At 38.4% G+C, this 21,530-nt stretch overlaps 1 protein-coding gene across 3 annotated transcripts in view; it reads right to left on the bottom strand.

Annotated features, from left to right (window-relative positions):
• The window catches only part of IPO11 (importin 11), a 110,269-nt gene that overhangs the window by 51,236 nt on the left and 37,503 nt on the right, over positions 1 to 21,530 (bottom strand). For all 3 annotated transcript variants that reach the window (XM_064140011.1, XM_064140012.1, XM_064140014.1), the window contains 10 exons: positions 20,627 to 20,717; positions 19,354 to 19,401; positions 18,748 to 18,853; positions 15,719 to 15,845; positions 14,593 to 14,626; positions 14,373 to 14,413; positions 8,240 to 8,356; positions 6,946 to 7,059; positions 4,163 to 4,278; positions 2,589 to 2,665 (listed from right to left, as the gene is read on the bottom strand). In XM_064140011.1, coding sequence (XP_063996081.1) covers positions 2,589 to 2,665; positions 4,163 to 4,278; positions 6,946 to 7,059; positions 8,240 to 8,356; positions 14,373 to 14,413; positions 14,593 to 14,626; positions 15,719 to 15,845; positions 18,748 to 18,853; positions 19,354 to 19,401; positions 20,627 to 20,717 — 871 coding nt within the window. The remainder of the gene's footprint in view (positions 1 to 2,588; positions 2,666 to 4,162; positions 4,279 to 6,945; positions 7,060 to 8,239; positions 8,357 to 14,372; positions 14,414 to 14,592; positions 14,627 to 15,718; positions 15,846 to 18,747; positions 18,854 to 19,353; positions 19,402 to 20,626; positions 20,718 to 21,530) is intronic.

Below are 21,530 nucleotides of genomic sequence, written 5' to 3'. Positions count from 1 at the left end.
GAGTACAGCATCCAGATCTAGGGCCTTCAGCACTAAAAGGACATGAATTTGTTGGAATGGGTCCAGATGAGTGCCACAAAATTAAATTGAGGGCCGAAGCACCTCTTCTATGAGGACAGGCTGAGAGAATTGGACTGTTCAGGCAAAAGAAGAGGAATGCTGTGGTGGGACTTGCAGGACTTTCAGTTGTATAATTGAGCTTTATAAGAAAGATGGGGAAATTCTTTTTGGCAAGGCCTGTTGTAACAGGACAAGGGATAAAAGTTTTAAACTAAAAGAGGGTAGATTCAGACTAGTTACAAGGAAGAATACTTTTACAGTGAGGGTGGTGAAACACTGGAACAGGTTGCCAAGATGAGTAGAAGCCACATCCTTAGAAATGTTTACAGCCTAACTGGATAGGGCAGATCTGAACAACCTGATTCATTTGAAGATGTCCCTGATCATTGTGGTGAGAAGTTAGACTAAAGGACCTTTAAAGGTGGATTTCAACCTAAAGCATTCCATGATTGCAGTTAAAAACAAATTAATTTGCTGTATTAGCTCCACAACCTACAAAAACCCACCTAAAGATTTCATTAAACATGAACATATTTACATAATAGAAATAAAGCACAAAATATTTATTTTCTCTTTACTCACAAAGGAAAAGATTGCCAAATATCATTACTTCTTAAGCACCAAATCTTTCTTCTCATTAATAAGTTTGTATTTTGTCAACAATTCAAGCAAAACTATTGCTTTTAATTTCAAACCATTTACAGATGTACGTAGGTAGCATGAAAACATCCTATGTAGTTAGTTATTAACTGAATAACAACAAAAACTAATAGTGGAAACTTCAACTCTTCAGACTAGAAATCATCATTCTAGTACGTCATGGAGGGCCCATAGGCCGGAAAATAGGCTTATTCATGCCTTGCCTGGACATGTTTTTCTGCCCAAACCACAGGTAAACACATAAATGACCACAAAGGGGCACAACAGACCTGGTGCCATAAAGTCTGGCCTGCCCAGGCTTTAGGTTGTGTAATGTGGTTGTGTAAGTGGTTGTATAAGCCCATGCGCCTAGCTTACGGCCCACCGGGTGCTAGGCCCATGCTATTCCCCTATTTGGGAGGTCCAGGCTTGTGGATTTTGCCTATTATGGTTAAGTTTGGCTGACTGCCAACCTGATTGGCATGTCCAAAATGCCATTAATCTCAGCCCACATTTGATAAATAGAGGTACACAGGTAAACAAAGTGCTTAGACTCACCAGCACTGCTTTTTGCTTATGCCTGTTTATGCCTGCCTGCCTGCATGCCCACCCACAGTGAATCTACTTCACAGAGACAGAACCTCCCATGGGTTCCCAGCCAGCTGTGCACACCTGCACACCACTGTGGTGCGTGACCAGGACTAGGTCCTGTATTGCCTGCCTTTATCTACAGATCTCAGTCTCCCGTGCAGCCTACTGCATGCCTGCTACCTTATCACTGCCTAGTAAACCCCAGCCACGGGTTACCAGGAAGCAGACTCTGAATTGTCTGCACACGACTGGCCTATATGGCCAGCATGAGATCATGATGAGACTGTATGGCATTGTACTCCTTCTGCACCTGAGGTCCTGCCTAAGAATCCCTGGACAGAGTGTCCAGAAGAAGCAAGGAGAACGAGGTCGCAGACTGTCCTTTCCCCTGACGCCGGGAGGATTCCAGCCTCACCATCCACGGGCAGAGTCCCCTGAAGATTTGACACTTGCATAGGCTGTGACGTAGCCCCGGAGGGTGATTGATAATTAATCAGAATTTATGAGTCAATGCTTTAATGCCTCTGTAATTCTACTGCCTCCTGCTACTGCAGAAAGAGCTTCAGCTCACCTACTGAGCAAGCAGCATATTGACCCCAAGCGGTATTTGCTGGAGGGAAGCCTCTCTCTTGTTTATAATTTGAATGTCTGCTAGTTATTAACAAGTTACTCTTTGATATTATTCCTAGAATATCTTTCATAACCTCGTAGATCCAAATTTATATTAAAATTCAGTGGTTGGGGGTGGCAAGAGTTCAGAATATTGAAGTTAATAAGTTATATGTTTTTACAAAATATCACCTCGCACCAATTAATTTCTCACCTTTGTCACAATTGGTGTAGGTGGCAGAATACCCCTCCTCAACATAGTAATAAGCAGAATAGGCAAATATTCTACAGAATGAATATCAGTAAAATTCAGCATATTTGGTGTTAAATTTCAAGAACGTCTTAAAAAAAAAATCTCTAAAATGGTGACCTGCAACTTGTCTTAGCTTTCCTGTACAAAGCATCTCCATTTAAAAAAACCCAGTAAACCAACAGCAAAACCAAACCAAAACCACCACCAATAAAAAACCCAAATGAAACAACAACAATAAAACCCAAACAAAAAAAAACCTAGGGCAAATACACAGTAAACAAAAGTGGAAAAGCCAAGTGAGAAAACCTTGTTCTTCCATTTTTAATAGTTACAATTTTGGAAGTCCTCTCAGCTCTTGTAGCCACAGCAGCATTTCTTCATGCAAAACAAGAAGAACAACAAGAAAACCCAGCTATTTCATTAAGAAAAGGCTTACCAAGAAGGGCAGACATATTCTGAAAGATTCTCAGGAGCTCCGGTGTAAGACACGGACTATTCTCCAATGTCACTAACCTAATAACAGATTAAGCAAAATATTTCAGACCATCCATGAAAAGCATTCAGCAATCATTTTGACAGACATAAAACACTAACTCCAGTAATCATCTCTAGGTAGCATGTTACAACTACTTGAAATACACCCAAACACTGCAGTAGTCCTTACAACACAGCCATTAGTATAACCACAGGTCTTGATAAGGTAGACTAAAGAAAAACACCTTTTCAAAGACAAAATAGCCTCCAAAATGCAGCAGTGACAATGTCCGAGGACTCAACTTGTGAACTCACAGAAAGTGGATACAGAGGTTTACTGATGGTGTAAGGACAATACATGCAGTGCTTTACACTTCAAAGGAGCAGCTGTGATGACCAGCTCAAAAATTTACTTTTTAATTCCTTGAAGTATGAAATGATGCCTTGATTAACATACATAAAAGCATAACTATAAGCTCAGCATCACTTGCAACAATTAAGAATTCCTGAGGTTTAAAAACAGTAACTACAATTAAATTCGTATCTCAAACCGTAGAAACACATTGCAGTTTGCTCCTGCAGCTTACATGTGAGATTACTGTATGCAAGTAACGTTTCTGGTTATGCAAAGTATCTCAGCTCCTCCGCTTTTGGTTCAAAAAGCCACTACAGTCCCACTGTCCCTGTCAGCTTCATCCAGACGCCTCTGATGCTCTAAGGCATCTTAATACATCATTCTACAGCACAGGCAGAATAGCAAACCCAAGATCAATATTACTAATAAGATACAAATTCTGAATAGATTCCTTACAAACATCCCTGTCAAATTTGTGAAGATACCGCATTCAAGTTGTCGTCAGTGGCACTACAAACCTTAGTCTGCTGCACACAGAAGAGATCATTTATATGCTTGTAATTCAAATGCCCACCCACAATTTATAGGAGTACCTCACTACTCCAAGACAAACTCATTATATTGCTCTTTTTCAAGAAAGAGATGGCTGAATTCAGTCCAGTTAACAGTTTCTTCCTCCTACAGTGTCAGCTGCACTAGGAAACCAAATTCATCTCAGAGCAAACCGATCACAGGGCTATTTCTTTTTCTATGTTCAATTGCCAAATATCTTGAGCCCTGGAAGGTAACTTCTATATTTTATCCTTATAAATTCACCATCTCTTGTGTCAACCAGCTCTAAGAATCACTTAGTCATTGTGCTTCCTATCTGAAACACATCAAATTGTTAGTTGAGGATACACATTATAGTGAGTCTGGACTTTGTCTTACTGTTCATCATCAAAGCAGATCTGTACCTCACTATCAGTTACCTGAAAATACATTATCTACTCAGTTACTTTTAACTGTGTCTCTTTCATTAACTTCCAATCCTGATCACTTCTGAGAAAAGGTGTGATACAGATCATAAGGCATCAGTATAAGACAACAAGGACATATACATTTTTAATACAGTTGAATTTTTCTCTCCTGAGAGTATAAAAATAACATCTTAAAAATCCAAAACTGTTGAACATTCTTACCACAATTCTAAACCATCTTCCAGAAGATAGACATGTGGAGGCTGACAAACATCTGTACTTAGCTGAATAACTGGAAGCAGAAAAGGATACAGATTTTTGCTTTCCGCTCCCAGTCCCTGTAAAGGTGAGCAAAAAAACATTTATAAAGTACTTTACAAATTTCAAATCATGCATTTCAAGAATAGCACCGAAAAATGTCTGTGACGTTGTTTTATTTGCATAACATAAACACATATCCATGAAACCAAAGGCTGAAGCTGCATCCAGTTCATACAACAACATAGTTTGACACTCTTGAGCTTTCTCTCAAAATGTCTTGCAAAAATTAAAGAAGTCTTCTTTTTTTAAAAACAAGCATGTTATTAATGGTCTGTAAGAAGAAATTATAAACAGTACACATTCCTAGAAGCATTCACTGGTCATTTTCTTTCTATGAGAAGTTACATCCCAAAAAACCAGTAAGTGACTAAATGCTGAATAAAATGTTTTGAAGATAATGAAAATAAATTTACTTTTTGGATCTTAGTGCATACTAAATCTTTTGATATATTTTAAAAATCAGGAGAAGGGTTTTCATTGCTACATAAAGAACACACAGACTGATGACAGTGATTTATTTTTTAAATGCTCCTTGAGCCACACAAAAAATATATTTTTGCCTTGTTTGAACTAACTCCTCTTTTAAAAGAATCTTAACTTTTTCTTTGGTTGTTATGTCTAGCAATTCTCTTTTCAAACTCTTTCCACTCTTAACCTCTACAGTTCTATCCTCTTAGTTACATATTCCCACAAGTTCCATATTGCCTGTATACTCAGTCTGTTCCTGTATGGACACAACCCTACATCCTAGGAGCAACTCTCTTGATCTTTTATAGTCCCAGTACACCTTTGGATGTAGTAGGAGGTGGAATGGCATATATTTTAAGTCAAGTAAGTGCTTAATTGCACAGATTCTACAGACAATAAGGCAACACAGCCATGTACTGTTTTATTAGTTAATAGTTAATCTTTTCTAAGGAACATGGTACATTTTGTTAGTATTTTTACTGCTGATAGCATGAGCATTTCTGGATACTGCAAGTACAAGGATTCATTAATTATAACAAGATATCTTCCTTCACTCATAAGAAATTCTGTTAATTTTAATTACCTATGTATAAAGCAAGCAGCTCATGACTGCCTGGGTCTCTGTTGGCTTTGCTGTTCCAGCTCAAAGCTGATCTAGTGTCCCTGACTGCAAAGTGGGGCTTTCAAAGTTCCCTGACAAGGTATTACAGGAAGCTTCTAGAATTATTAGGAAATTTTATGTATAGAAAAACAGGGAGGAGATGCCAAGTTACCAGCAAGATTCAAAACCATCCAAGTAGTTTGAGCGCCACCTCACAGCAGGTACAGGACAACCAGGTCACCAGGCCAGTCATCATGTATTCATGAAGGGCAGGTCCTAATTAACTAACCTGACCTCAAATTAAAAGGTGAATAAGGGAAAGACCCCGGATGTTGCTTCCCTGGAATTTAATAAAGCATTTGACAGTCTCCCATAGCATTCTCCTCGAGTAACTGGCTGCTCATGTCTTGGATAGGTGCACTCCTAGCTGGATAAATAACACAGCTGGTTGGCTGAGCCCAAAGAGTGATGGCAAAGTTAAGTCCAGCTGGCAGGTGTTGATGGACAACAGATTTAAGACATAACAGTAGTGCGTCCAGAGGAGCAGCTGAGGGAACTAGGATCGTTTTGTCTGGAGAAGAAGAGGATGAGTGGCAACCTTATTGCTCTCTGCAACATCCTGAGTGGAGGTTGTATTGAGGTGGGTGTTGGTCTCTTCTGCCAGGTAAGAAGTAATAGGATGACACACCAAGTTGCACCAGGGGAGGTCTAGGTTGGAGATTAAGAAAAAACTACTTTCTGAAAGGGTTGTCAAGCACTAAAATAGGCTGCCCAGAGTAGTTATCAAGTCACCATCCTTGAAGGTATTCAAAAGACATGTAGATGTGGTGCTTAGGGCCACGGTTTAGTGGTAGAATTGCCAGTATTAGGTTAAGGGTTGGACTCAGCAATCTTAAAAGCCCTTTCCAACCTAAATGATTCTAACAGGTCAACATGCATTGACCTGACTACAGGTTACTAGCAACCTCCATTTAGACACAATATTGGTCAACATAGTTATCAATTTTATGTAAGAAAATCTGGGACAAGATCTATCCGTATTTCTTGAGTTATGAGAACTTTGAGACATTAAGTGAACTAAGAAAATTTAGCTAAATAAGCAATGGGAAAACAAAACCTAATATTGCTAAATGCAAGCGATATACTCTGGAAAGGAATAGTTCCTTACAACATAACGACATTTTAAAAAAATCCTACAAAAACCTAAAGAAAAACTGATCTGAGAATCACTATGTTCACCTCTGTACTCACTATTACTATCACTTACTGCACTTAAAAGCCACAGCCATGAACTACAGTACAGTGACAGGAGTTCCTGGCTCAGAGATGCTTTAATAATTCTGGTAATTCTAATAAAACAGACATTGTAAAAATAGGTCATATTAGTAGATTATACCTCTACTATATGACAACCATGCCTTTATTACAAGACTGATAAGCATTTTGAAATAGCCTATAAAATAAAAACACCTTAGTTTTGCTTACACAGATATATCTGTATATATATGTGTGTGTAAATATAGACACACACATATACACATACACAAAATATCCAAGCATGTCTGATAAAGAACTGAAAGAGTCACTGCCAATATTTGTGATTCAGGTCCCTTACCTGGACGAGATGGATTAGGGTGGTTAGAATGGCCCATCGTAACATATTGTGCTCCTCACTCTGTTTCCAAAGGAGTGGTAAATACTGAACCAAACATCCTATGTATGGTTGTATCTGAAGTTAAGAACACAGATTTGTTTATTAATGTGTGAAAAAATGCCATTCATTTATTCTAAGCATAAGAGCTGCTTTTATCACAGTAAAAACAATAAGTTTGCTTTAATTTCCTCGACTTTCCTAGTCATAAAATGCCATCTTCCTTCCATAGTCGGACTGAAATAACTTCTGTTCGCACAGTAGCTTGAAAAGATTACTTATGGTAATATTTGCACATAGCAATCAGGCCTAGATAGCAAACACAACACAAAAAATACTTAATTTGATAACCTGAGGTATTTTCCTGTGCTCCTCACTTAAACAGGACTCCTAAATAATGGCATTAAAAGGAGCACAAACAGTGTCAGTTAAAAAAAAAAATTAAAATCCCCCAAATAAAAAACCCTAATGCTAAAAAAATCAATCTGTTTTCTAAACTATTTCATTAGGAATTAGCTTAACTGGACTCAAAGGTTCTTTCTCTTTTTTTTTTGTGTTGGTTTTGTTTCAGTTTTACTGATGTTTCTCTAGTTCATTCAAAATGCAGGAAAATCTGGTGTCATGTTGACTTTTCCTGCTAGGAACAAAAGATTTATTTGGCTCTCAGACAAGATTATTTGTAGCAAGAGCGGATAAGCACAAAAAACAGAATTATCTCTGTCCTTAATACTATAATACCACCAAAAAAATTGAGACAAAAACAGGATTTTTTTTTTCAATTCTCCAAAAATTCAATTTCTTTCTCAATTAGCTAAAGAATACGCTCTAGGAAGAAAGTGATGAAAAAAAAAGGCATGAAGCATTTTATCCTCATAAATGTCTCTGTTAGTACATAAGATTTAATAAAATACTAGTTCAGATAAAACAATCAGAGTAACTTACAATGTAAACATGAAAATTGCAAGAAATGCATTAAGTATAACCTTCTGTACTCCAAAGTATAAGTGCAGAAAATAGAGCAAATATGTACTATTAGTAAGTAGCAGCAACTATGGAATCACATATTACACAAAAGGTAAATAAGAACTGAAAAGTGAAGAGAACTAAGTAACGCAAACAATGCAGGCAACTACTGTGACAATCACCAGCTAAGTGTATTAATCAATGACATTTTTCTGCTATTTTGTGTAAGCCAACAATAGCAACACCTTCTTTGTGTTTAGTACAAAGTCAACATTCAAATCTAGTAATAAAATACCTGCATATTGACTCTTTCAATAACACAAGACAGGACGTGAAGAACGTGCATTTTAGTGTCACATTGTGTTACTTCCTGAAGTAGCTGGAAAAGCAGCGTAAACATGGATTCCAGGTACTGAAAGAAAAACGAGCAACTACAGGTTAAGCATCAAAAGACAACTAGTGATATGAACTCGTGGTTTTCCTGTAGGCTTCCAATTCTAAGAGACTTATGAACTTTGAAAGATACTTAAAAAGATACTTAGCTATGAAATGTTACTTTTGTTTGGAAAAATGAACATTAGCCAACCACTGCCTAAATAAGATTAAAAAAAAATAATCCCAACTATGCCCATGCATAAGAGTCCAAGCGTGAACACATTGTCATGATTTGTCAAGCGTAAACAGAACTTCACCGATAAAATGTTACCAAGCTGAAAGCTGTCACTCTAGACACAGCATTTTGTTAGTCAAAGAAAAGGTTCAGTAGATAAAATTTATATATTCAACTGAAAAAGGAATCTTCAACAATTTCAGTATATAGAGTGCAGATGCATTCTGCATTATTGTTGTTTGTGCAAGAGATCTGAAAGTAACACGGAAGTCATAATCAATTGAGAAGAAAAATCATCTACTTGTCCTAGTTTGAAGCTAGCTAGAATGTTTTGGTGAGAAGAACTAGATTACAGTCTTACTGAACAAGAAATGAAAACATTAGATAACACTGTCGCCATTTTCTCTCACTCTCACTTCGGCTGCTGACTGAGCTGCATCTCTCTAACACACCCTTCTGTTTGACCTAACCCACCTTTGCTTCTTAACCTCTTGGCCGAACCTCCATTCTTCCTTGGGACTGGGGTAAGGTTGAAAGGGGCAGGGGGAAGGTGAAGGGGTGGTTGGGAGCCCCTCCTGGGGACTCAGGTTTCTGGGAGGGGAGTTGTGTTTCTGTATTACTTTTACCTTGTATATTTCTGTCTATAACTGTATATACTGTAAATATCTGCTTGTATATTGTGCTAGCTGTAAATAAATAGCTTCATTCAAAATTCCAGAGTTGCTGAGTCTACTCTGGGTGATTTCTAAAGGGTAAGGGGGTGGGGAACACCCAAACCATCACATATATTTTTATTTGGCACTCAAACGAGGGGCAAATTCATTTTGAGTGATTATTAATTAACTCTGGGAATCAGAATGGAGGAGGTTGCTCTCTTCTCTCAGGTGGCCAGCACCAGAACAAGAGGACACAGCCTCAAGCTATGCCAGGGGGAATTTAGGCTGGAGGTGAGGAGAAAGTTCTTCACTGAGAGAGTCATTGGCTACTGGAATGGGCTGCCCAGGGAGTTGGTGGAGTCGCTGTCCCTGGAGCTGTTCAAGGCGGGATTGGACGTGGCACTTGGTGTCGTGATCTAGCCTTGAGCTCTGTAGTAAAGGGTTGGACTTGAGGATCTATGAGGTCTCTTCCAACCTTGGTGATACTGTGATACTGTGTGATACTGTTTTCTGTTTTCTTGTGCATAATTGGATCAAAGCCCAAATTAGTTATTTCTTGCTTAATGTACATTTTAAGAAAGTCAAAGCTAAACTTACATCTGTGTTCTGGAATTGGGTCAATTTCATTCTTGGGTATGTTGGTTTTAACGTCACTGAAAATTTTACTAGTAATATTAAAGGGGTATTTACCAATAATATTACAGTTATTGGAAGTACTTCTACTGCTTTGTCTACCGCCCTCATGAAAATTATATTACCTACAAGTCAGGCAGACCCTTGTTCGGAATTTTATTCATGTCAGACGGTGGCATTTCCGTCAGGTGTGAATTTATGTCTTCTAATTTTGATTTTCATATTAATTCTGGCATTATGGAAGAAAAAATCGAGTGCAATGACTGCAAGAACTAGGAAACTTTCAAAGATAAACAATCCAGCGGTCCAAACCAAAACAAAGATAACTCAGGGTCACAGCAAGGGACAGCCACTACACCTCCCTCTCCAGATTCCAGGAAAGCTGCCAATGTTCCTAGTGGAAATGATAACACAGCAGGATTGGCAGGATTCCCAGGAGTACAGGGAAATCATCAAAGCCCAGATGTTCCCTCTCCTAATAACACTAGTAACATTAACACAGCCAGTTCGAATCCCCAGCCAGCAGCAGACAAGAACCCTTCTACCTCTAAGGCAGATCTGAACTCACAGGTCTCAGGCCAGATCCCCAATGATTCAAACCCTCCAGTAGACCGTCAAAGTCTGTGGCAGCTCAGGCCATTTTGGCACCAGTCAAAGGCTGAGCAAAGACACCACATTTGACAAAGTGTGATTCAAAAGAGGACGTAAGAGAGGGAATCTCTCGTGAATAAGAGTAGGAAGAGGAGGCATATAGTCTTCGGGACTTGGCGAACATGCTTAGATCCCAGTACTCTGATGAGAGAGCGCTGTGAGGTTGGCTGCCAAGAAAGAGGATGGCTCCGATGAGTTTGAGAGTGCTCTTAGGAAAGTTCTGTTTCTAGGCCAGGGACATCCAGATCAACAAGAGGAGAGGAAAAGGATGACATCCAGGAATCCAACGATCCCCTCAGAGAGGTCAGGGAAGTTAGAAAGCAATATTCAAGGCAATCAGAAGAGCCAATTCTAAGTTGGCTAGTGAGATGCCGTAGCATTGGTGTAAATGCCCTGCAAGTGGGAGACAAGTCTGCCAAGCACCTAGGACCACTCACCAAGGAGAGTGGAGTGGACAAATACCTAGCAAGTCCTCTTGGTAAGGTTAGCTTGTGGACAAGCCTCCTGTTGGCTGTGGCTATGAGATATCCTTCCTGAGATGATCTGCCATGGGCGGCCAAGAAGTGGAACACCACTGAGCAGGGAATTAAGTTTCTGAAGGAGTTTGCTGTGAATTAAGTGTTTTATGGAGATCATGGCACACATGAGCCTAATGACATTCCTCTTGGAACAGGTCTCATGAAGAAGCTTATTAAGCTTGCTCCTTCATCCTATGCTAACATCTTGGCCAGCAAGTTTCTATCAAGGAGTGATAATGGAAGGTCTTTCACTGCTGGTGACTTCACTGACCAGCTCAGGCAGATAGAGGACAGCTTGTCACATTCTGCCCTAGTCTCTACCATACAAACTATGACTGTAGAGATAATGGGAATGGAAGATGACATTAAAGATAGCATCAAGGAAGGCATCAGAGATAGCATTGAGAATGACATTAGGAATGGCATGAAAGAACTGAAGGAGGATCTCAGAAACATTACCAATCTGGTAAAGGATACCATTCCTGCATCATCTGAATGGGTGCATGTTTCTGCCATCAGGAACAGATGCCCACCTCCTGCAAGGCAATTCCAGCCCAGGAGGAGACAAATTCCACCCAGACATCACCAATCACGTGCGTCACTGTGGATAATTCTGTGTGACACATACGGTGAGAACATGAACAAGTGGGATGGTAAACCTACCTCAGCTCTTTCAAAGAGAGTCAGGGAACTGCAGAGTGGCAGAAATAGAGGCAACAATGCCAGGAAAGTAGCTGTCACTTCTTCAGCTCCCCAGAAGAACTGCAATTATTCCAACAATTACAGTTTCTCTCATAACAACACCAATCATTGTGTACACCCCACATGCCATGTTCAGCATTAGGGGTGCCCTGCCTCCAGCCAGGAGGAGGAAAGGGATAGGGGAGAGAACTGAATCTATTGGAATGTATTCATTAGGTGGCCTGGCAGTTCAAAAGTTCGGAAATACAGGGCTTCAGTTGACACAGGTGCTCAGTGTACTTTGTTGCCATCCAATTGCAAAGGGACAGAGTCCATATCTATCTTTGGAATCACTGGTGGATCTCAAGAGTTAATTAAGTTGCAGGCTGAGATTAGTTTGACTGGTAAAGAGTGGAAGACACATACTATTGTAACTGGTCCTGATGCGCCTTGCATTCTGGAAACTAACTTTTTGAGACAAGGTTGTTTCAAAGATCCTAAGGGTCACAAATGGGCTTTTGGAATAGCATCTGTAGAGATTGAGGATGATTAATTGAAATTGTCTATTAGACCTGAACTTTTAGACGAATCTGCAGCTGTGGGACATCATGACATAGAGGATCTGGAAGTGCCAACTGCTACTCAAACTGTACACCACAGGCAGTACAGAACTAACTGTGACTCTTTGTTGCCCATTCATCAGCTGATTCATCAACTGGAGAGTCAGGCTGTCATGGAGAAAGCTCATTCACCTTTCAACAGTCCCATCTGGCCTGTGCGTAAGCCTAACCAAGACAGGAGACTGACAGTTGACTTTTGTGCCCTCAACGAGGTGACTCCACCCATGAGCGCAGCTGTGCCGGACATGCTGGAACTCCAGTACGAGCTGGAATCGAAGGAGGCTAAATGGTATGCAACCACAGACATTGCTAATGCTTTCTTCTCTATTCCCATAGCAAAGGAGTGCAGGCCTCAGTTTGCATTCACCTGGAGAGGAATCCAGTACCAGTTCAACCGTTTGCCTCAGGGGTGGAAACACAGCTCAACCATCTGTCACTCAGTCATCCACAATGCACTGGAGAAAGGTAAAGCTCCAGAGCACATCCAGTACATCGACGACATCATTGTGTGGGGCCAAACTGCTGAGGAAGTCTTCGAGAAAGGTAACAAAATCATTGACATTCTGTTGCAAGCAGGTTTTGCCATTAAGAGAGACAAGGTCAAAGGACCTGCCAGAGAAATTCAGTTTCTGGGAGTGCGGTGGCAAGATGGTTGCCGTTACATTCCTCAGGATGTGATAAACAAAGTCTCCACCATGGCAGTTCTCACAAATAAGGAGGACACTCTTATCTTCCTTGGGCGCAGTGGGATTTTGGAGACTACACATTCCTGGTTTCAGTCAGATTGTCAAACCTCTGCATGATGTGACTCGTAAGAGAAACAATTTCAAGTGGGGACCTGAACAACAAGCAGCCTTTGATCAGATCAAGCGAGAAGTAGTCCATGCAGTGGGCTTGGGACCGGTGCAATCTGGTCCGGATATTAAGAACATTCTGTACACGGCTGCCAGTGACAATGGTCCAACTTGGAGCCTTTGGCAGAGAGCTCCAAATGAGACACGTGGTTGTCCACTTGGTTTCTGGGGTCGTAGCTACAGAGGTTCAGAGGCAAATTACACCCCAAGAGAGAAAGAAATACTAGCAGTCTATGAAGGAGTGAAAGCAGCTTCTGAAGTGACTGGAACTGAGTCACAATTGCTTTTAGCTCCTAGATTGCCAGTTCTAAACTGGATGTTCAAAGGCTGTATTTATTGCTAACATTTAATTGGTTACCTAATGACAATATTACAGAGAAAATAAATATAGAAGACCAAGACAGTCTATGTTTTTAAGGCACTGTTTCAGCCACACATTTATATTTAATATTTGTGTGCAACGGGTGGACTGGAAAGTCATACTGGAGCGGAGATATGTTTTGTTAAAGACGCCGCTCATGGTGTCTCAGTATGAAGAAGCTTAGCATCTGTCACTACACAGTATCATAGAATGGTATTAGTTGGAAGGGACCTCAAAGATCACCTAGTTTCAAGACCCCTGCCATGGGCAGAGACACCTTCTACTAGACCAGGACTTGATGCTCAAGAACTTGTCCTAGCTAGCCCTGAACACCTTCAGAGAAGGGGCATCCAACTTTTCTGGTGATGCAAATGTGTCCTAACCTTGTTCAGGCTTTGTGCACATAAAAACCTTTGTGCAGAGAATGAGGCTGTAGCCAGCACCGCTGGTGGTCACAGCTCACCATCTAGGTTGGTACTGAGCAGTGAAGAGCAGGAATGGCCTGGTGGCTAAGCCTAATGAAACACCAGTGCTTGGAACTTGAACCCAGCTGTGCCAGCACCCCACAAGCACACATCCCAACTGGTTTAAGCCCATATGTTTGGATGGACATCACTAAAGACAATGCTAAGAAGTTGCTAAGAACGTTTATAGCAAAAGCATGAATCTTCACATGCTATGAACTATGGAGAAGACAAAAAAAATCACATGTGCAAACTGATTACTAAATAATATGGTTTTACGCTGAAGTAGATTTGTTCCTAATGGTTTATAGAGATGTTTTTTTCCTGCTTTCCTCTATGGATGTATTTCTTTATCAGAATACACACATACATTGCCTTACCGGTAAGAACTGGTCAGTTCTGAATTCAAAGTCATCTACAGGTAAACAACGATTAAGGGAAAATAATACAGATTGCAGATGGCTACAAGATTCAAATCAGCAAATATTCCACGGACACATGAAGTTATAATGCAAGACCTGGTAGAAAGCTTAGAATTCTTAATTTCCCAGTAATTCTGAATTAAGAAGTAATCATGTATCTTTGCCATTAAAAGGATATTTAACTTCAGTGTCGTAGCTGCCTCAATACGGACCTGAAAGATAAAAGTCATGAAGCATTACATATATGCGCATTAAACACTCTGATTATCCACACAATATATGACAGTATCAAACTAGCTGCTACTATAGCAATCAAGTTACTCTGTGTCTTTTGCCATTGTCTAAGAAACACAGTTCAACTCAAACATTTTCATTTGTTTTCATTTTAGTATACTTTCCACAGCTTCTCGAAGTACCACCTAGAGAAGTTACTCAGGTTAAACCTTCATGAAGGTCAAGAAAGAATTAAACAAGAAGATATCTAGCCTGTGGTAAACAGCTCCTGTAATAAAGGAGTTTAATTTGGAATTACCTCATGGCTTGCTGTCACCCAGAAAGCAAAGAAACAAATATACTTAATAAGTTAGAATAGTCTTCCCTGGTAGCTGTTCAGATATTGTTAAGTGAAAACAGCTACAGCATTGACACAGAAACGTGTCCTGGTTTGCTAAAGCTGTCTGGAAACACAGAAAGAGCTGTTATGACTGACAGTTACTAATATGATATTCACAATCTAGGTTTATTTGTTGGCTGCTATGCCTGATTGTTTAAAAACAAAAGCACAAAGAAAATTGTAATGCCAGCTTCTCAGCTCAACCCAATTTACTGCTAAAACTGAAACTACAGTTAAAACCAGAGAAATATATTCAATGAACAGGCAATGTCACTTATCATATTCACCTACGAAGTAACTATGTTCGTGATTAAACAATACTGTATACTGCAGAGACTAGTCACAGAACAACCCTGTTTTGTTAAACAAAAGTGTTAATTTCTTTATGAGTTATTTATCTCAGGACCCTTCACAACTTTCTTTTTACAAAAAATACAGACTGTTGATATTGCAACTGATTTTTCCACCTAAGTCATTACATAGTAAACACCCTAAGCACTTGTTTCATGTCTTCCACATTGTTTCATTTAACACCTCACAGCTTCCCAGCAGATTATTTTTTACAAGGCACAACACACTTTAAATTGTGATGTTACAAATTTATCAAGGAAATTTACACAATCTACAGTGTCTGTTTACCTGTGTTTACAGAAGAAATAACTAATCCAAAACATTACTTATTTATACTTACCACTAAGTCCTGGTCTTGAAGCAAGTTACAAATTGCCTCATACAACACAGGTCTCAAGTCTGATTTGAATTTTACAGAAATCCACTGTCCAATCAGCCAAATCACTCGACGGCGTATTGGTTTGTATCTTTATGAAGAGGTGGAAAAGAATAATCATACTCACTAACTCATTATATTTGCTGTTCCAGAATACTTATGTGTAAAAAGAAATTTGAGTATCACATTATTCCCTAAAATAATTACTGGAAGACCAACTTCACTGCAGAAATCTTTTTCATCAAAATTCTTCACTAGAAGGCTCAGGAAACACCAATTTAGTCTGGAAAATGTAGCTTTCATCCTAAGTTACTCAGTCTTGAAGATCTCACTAGCAATCATTTATTCTGCAAATAGTGCACTAATAAAAGACACACGTTACTGCCACCGAAGCACATATGGCTTTCACCACAGCTTCCAGTAATTTTCCTGGCGTTCTTATGTTCAGAACTGCAGGTAAGATACAATTTAAAAATGCAAACTTAAGTACTGTGTTACAGCAACTGCCAGGATATTTCATGTTCTCAGTCTAAAATCCTGCACCAAAGCTGCAAGGGCACAGATCAAACAGCTTTAGAGCCAATGGGAAGAGAACCAGAACAATGAGACAAATTTTCTAAGATGATTGAGGAAAGCATTCCATAGAGCTGTTTATTTATTTCCACAAATTATAAAAGCTGATCAGGAAGTGTACCTCAGTCTGAAATGCTTAAAGGCATAAAATTATAGAAGATAAATCCTATTCACAGAATTTTAGCTAATAATTTATCTAGTTTTGTTCATTTCAGTGTATTTTTCTTTTTATGCCTTGCAAGCCATCAAGTTAGAGATTTAAATTGAAATTATTGAGCCTTTCTTTTATTTAATAAATGTGATTTATTCAGTATTCCCATAATTATGAGATAAGTTAACAAAATACACCTCCCATGAACGTGAAAGTTATGGAAGTAGGATGTATACAGCAGTCCATCAGACTGAAACAAAAAGCTCACTAGGGATAACATTTCAGTGTTGCTTCAGACTGAGTGGTAGTGAAGCATGAATAACTCATGTAGAAGCATGAGTCATACAAGTCACTGCCTTAATAACATACTCTTCTATTAAGTCAAAAAAGCTGTGAACTTTTTCTTGTCTTAGAATTCTTGTGCCTCATACATAACCTAGTAAAAATCAGAATATTAAAAAAAAACTACATCAATTTCCTTGACTTCAGTGCTGGATATTTTGCAAACCACCATCACATGAAGAAAAGCTTTAAATGGTATGACAGCTGTTCTACACTTCTATCTGTGTATTTATATTCTTTCTCTCATTCCCTGGGAGAGAAAAGATAGCATGCTTTAGAAATTTTGAGTGGTGGAGTTGTTTGGGTTTTGCTCCAAGTTTTCTTTGCAGACTCCAATGATGCTGGCAGTAGAAGGTTGTTCAAGCAAACACAGCTTCAAATTTCTGGATGACACCTACTGCAAACTTCTGTCCCCACAGGAATTTCATACGTGTACACCACAAATGCTAACCAAATAGTTAGATCAGATTTCTTATCAGCTGTAAATACAGCTATATCAACCATAAAGACTTCTGTCAGTTTTACTTACACTACATGGGTAGACAGCATAAAAATACCAAAGCCACAACAAAAGTTCAGATCAACTAAATATGTAAGACCTCATTTTTTCCTGCTCTCCTGACATTCAACCTAATCATTAAAACACTTAGCCACTGGTAAATTGCAAAATTAGTAAGAAAAATAGCAAAAACATTACAAGATACCAGATAAACAACTGTGGCAATTATTCTGTGACTGAGAAGTACGGCAATACATACAAATGTAAATAATTAATGTAATTTAAAGTATATTCTAATGAAAATAAGCATTTTAATAGTTGCATGTTTAGTGGAATCTTCTACTCTACATAACTGTAAAGAAAATGTTTACAACTGCCATTTAGAAATTAAAAACAAAAATGGCTAGCAACTCATAACAAAATAATTTACAATTTATAGTAGCTCCTAAGGGCACTAGCAAATAAATTTATTTGTATTTCAGGTAACAATTATGTCTGTAAGATGGATTGCCTATGCAGAAATGAAAAATAGTAAACGTCTTCAAAGGCTTTAGGGTCACTGCTAATGACTCTGATGAGAAAAACAGGGTATAGAGTGTAAAGGAGCTCAGTTTATGAGGATTAGTACACACAATGTCAGTTACTTTCCTTCCCCTGAGAGAACAGTGATAGTCTGAGGAACAGGGAGGAACACTCACTGTCTTTTAGTTGCACAAATGGACAGCTCAGTCTGTACTGAGATGCAAAAAAACAATCTTTAAAAATACATTATGATATTTACAAAAAAAATTAAAACAAGCCATTAATGGGAAGACCATTCGAGACCTTGGTCAGATGGAAAACCCTCAGCAGATGGGCTTTACAGTACTTATGCAGAACCAGCATGCAGCCATTCAAACTTTACAACATGAATCAAATCTTTGCTGCTTCACTTTATTGCTGGCAAAACTAACTACATAGAGCTACAGCAGGCTTGTATTTAAGTTAGTAGAGAAGAAAGGAAATCAGCATTTTGACTAAGCTGAGGTTTAGAGAGACTATTTCCAAAGATTTCGGTTGAAATTTGCCGCCTAAAGGGTTCTTGGGACTCGAGAGGCTTAAACATCTGTCTTTAAATGACAAAAGTGGCTGTCCCAAGAAAATTCAGTTAACTTAAATATATGCAAAGGGACAGAATCAAAATATTTTTCCAGAATCCTGGCAGTATCCACCACACAGTACTTTAAACGTGAAGAGGATCTATCAGAATCACTACTCTGTAACTGTATTACCTTTCTACATGTATTTGGCACTTTCCAGCTCATTTGGTGGACACCTTTAAATACTTAGTATTTTTCAAATCTGCAATGAATAGATGTTTTGTCACACTAGACTTGTATCAACAGTTCATATTTAAATGATGAAGGCATAATAAATCAAGGTGTTTACCTGTTATGAGAAACCTGCAGTTCCGCTAATAGTTGATTTTTAAACCACTGATCAAAGTCCACACTGTCAAACAGTTCATAAGCAGCCAGTCCAACCGCATTATACACTAAGTAAAAACAGCAGGTAAGCTTATTGTTTACTAAAATGTTTACATTTTGATACTAAATAAATTACACTATTTTAACTTTCAAAAAAAAAATTAACTTGAATGAGTCATCTAGTTCCAGCCTCCCTGCCATGGACAGGGACACTTTCCTCTAGATCAGGTTGCCCAGAGCCACATCCAGCCGGGCCTTGAAAACTTTCAGGGATGGAGCTTCCACCACCTCTTTGGGCAACCCATTCCAGTGTCTCACCACCCTTACAGTGAAGACTTTCTTCCTAACGTCTAATTTAAATCTACCCTCCTCTAGCTTGGATCTATTCCCCCCAGTCCTTACACTACTCAACAATCAAGTGAAGACTGGCATCAAACCAAAGTGGAAACAAGATTTAAACTCTACTTTTCCAAAAGTCTCAAAAAGTAGTCTTACTGGTTCTTCATATTTTCAAGTCCAGCACAAAAGTGACTCTCTTATTTCAAAGGTAAATTAAAACTTTATTTACCAGCATCTTTTATTAGCACAGCATTGGTATCTTCCATGTTTGTGGGTCCTGTAAGACAGTTAAAATGAAAAAAAAAGTAACTAAAAAACACAAGCAGATTTGCATTTAACTATGCTGTAAATAAAAACTGCTCCATTATTTTTATTTCAATCACAAGTTCACTTACTTCAGCTTCAATATTTTCTTTATAGTGAACACACTAATATCAGATCTCTGCTTTTACATCCTATTCTGACTTTTTCAGAGCTGAACATTTTAAACATCCACGTAAGTCAGAAGCATGTATTTTTAATTAACATACTCAAAACCTGCAAATTGCTGAAGACTACTTCCAACCAAGTTCCTTTATATGTCACTTATGTGGGTATGGAAAGTAAAATAACTGCAGACTCTACTGGAAGAAACCTTTTACCATTCCCAGCAGCATAGTACAATAAGCCATCCTGGAACATACATATATCAGCTGTTTTATGAAGACCGTGTGAAGTCACAAACCACAGTCACAAAATGAGTAATTATTTCTATTTAATAGAGCATACTGATCCATTCTGGTAAGTTCAAATATGAAATATTTTAAGTCAGGTAAGATACAACCTTGGGAAACAACCAAAGCCAAAATGGCAGGGAGAAAGCAGCAGCTAACATTCATTATCTTTCACAGATACTACTAAATCTAGTCTCAGGGAGAAGAATCATGGAATAGAAAGAAAATATGAATCATTCCTCAGTCTATGAAGATCTCAATCTTCACACACACAATAATTTTTAAAGCAGATTTTCCGATTTAGACAGTCCTCTAGCCTCTCTGATATGACAGCTTAACTCAAACTTTTTCTTTTATACATTTTCTTTTCCTCATGGTTTCTGCAGACATGGCAAAGTTATCACTGGCTATTTCCTAATATTTGAATAAGAAGTTCCCAGGAAAAGCAAACAAACCAACAAATTTACCTAAATTATTAAGCTTTTCAACCATTCTCAAGAAAGCCTGAAACCTCAGGAAAGTAGAAATGCCCCAAATCCTTGTCAATCACCTAAAACAATTATGATGACAAGTAAAGAATCTTTAGGATCTTCTCTTCATAGATACGCATCGCATTTTCCTCATGGTCGGTTTAGAAATAACTTTGAAATATTAGTATGTCCTTTCAAAAGTATGGATTGAATACACTACAAAAATTTGGATATTACAGGGTAATATTCCTTAACAGTTGACAAAAGCAAGTGTAACAAAGTCTACATTTTACAGTTTCTTTACTTTTTAAGAACCTACCTTGCAGATTGTGAAGCATTTCTAAGAGCACAGGAGTAAGAGTCTGATTATATTCATGGAAAATATCAATAAAAAGAACTTCTGTGCATGGCTGAAAAATTCAAAGATCCGTTTTAGAATCTATCAAAATTAAGGCAATTAAAATACATTTTATTCTAACATTAAGTGTTGAACAGTTTGCACCAAAACTTGTAATTTAAAATGTAGTATCAGCAAAATTAGTATGATGAAACACCACTCCTCCTACTATAGAGTATGTTTACCTCTACTTACACTCTGATAGTTCGATCTGTATCAGTCAGTTCTGCATCAGAAGCACAGTGGGTGCTTCTGATGGGTCTTGAGAAGCCAGTGAGTATGCTGTAGGTATGCCTTGCTTTTTTCAGATTAGCTCTAGTTGAGTCATCTGGACTGAATACCCATTTACACTTGGAACATGCCAAGATGGACAGGATTGTTTGTTTTTTTTAATTTTAAAATCAAAATAAAACAGGAAAAACTTTTGAGACCTCTGCAAGGCAAACCACTGCAGCAATAACTGGGAGGCTTGCTACACCAGTGTACCTTTGATATGAAAATAAACAAAGCTAATATAGATGAATCTGAAACTTCCTTCATCTATTATGTCTACTAACAAAGCTGTAGCTGATAATATCAGTTACCAGTTTAAAGAGTGGACAGCTCCTACTCATTTCAACCATTATCAGATTCGATATAGCACAAAAGCTGAAGCAAACTCATTTTTTGTTTCTCCTAGAATATGAACTGTCTAGTTTCCAGAGTATTTCAGCATGTTTGAACACTGATCAAGGAAAAAAATTAGAGTAATTCTAATTTTTTTTTAATCTAAAGGGTTTATTTTTTTAACCACATGCTTCTAACTTTACCAAATATAGTTTGCTTT

This window comes from Pogoniulus pusillus, chromosome Z (genome assembly GCF_015220805.1).
Source record: "Pogoniulus pusillus isolate bPogPus1 chromosome Z, bPogPus1.pri, whole genome shotgun sequence".
Classification (NCBI taxonomy): domain Eukaryota; kingdom Metazoa; phylum Chordata; class Aves; order Piciformes; family Lybiidae; genus Pogoniulus; species Pogoniulus pusillus.
Note: the sequence above shows the minus strand (reverse complement) of the source record. Positions and strands in the feature narration are given on the sequence as shown.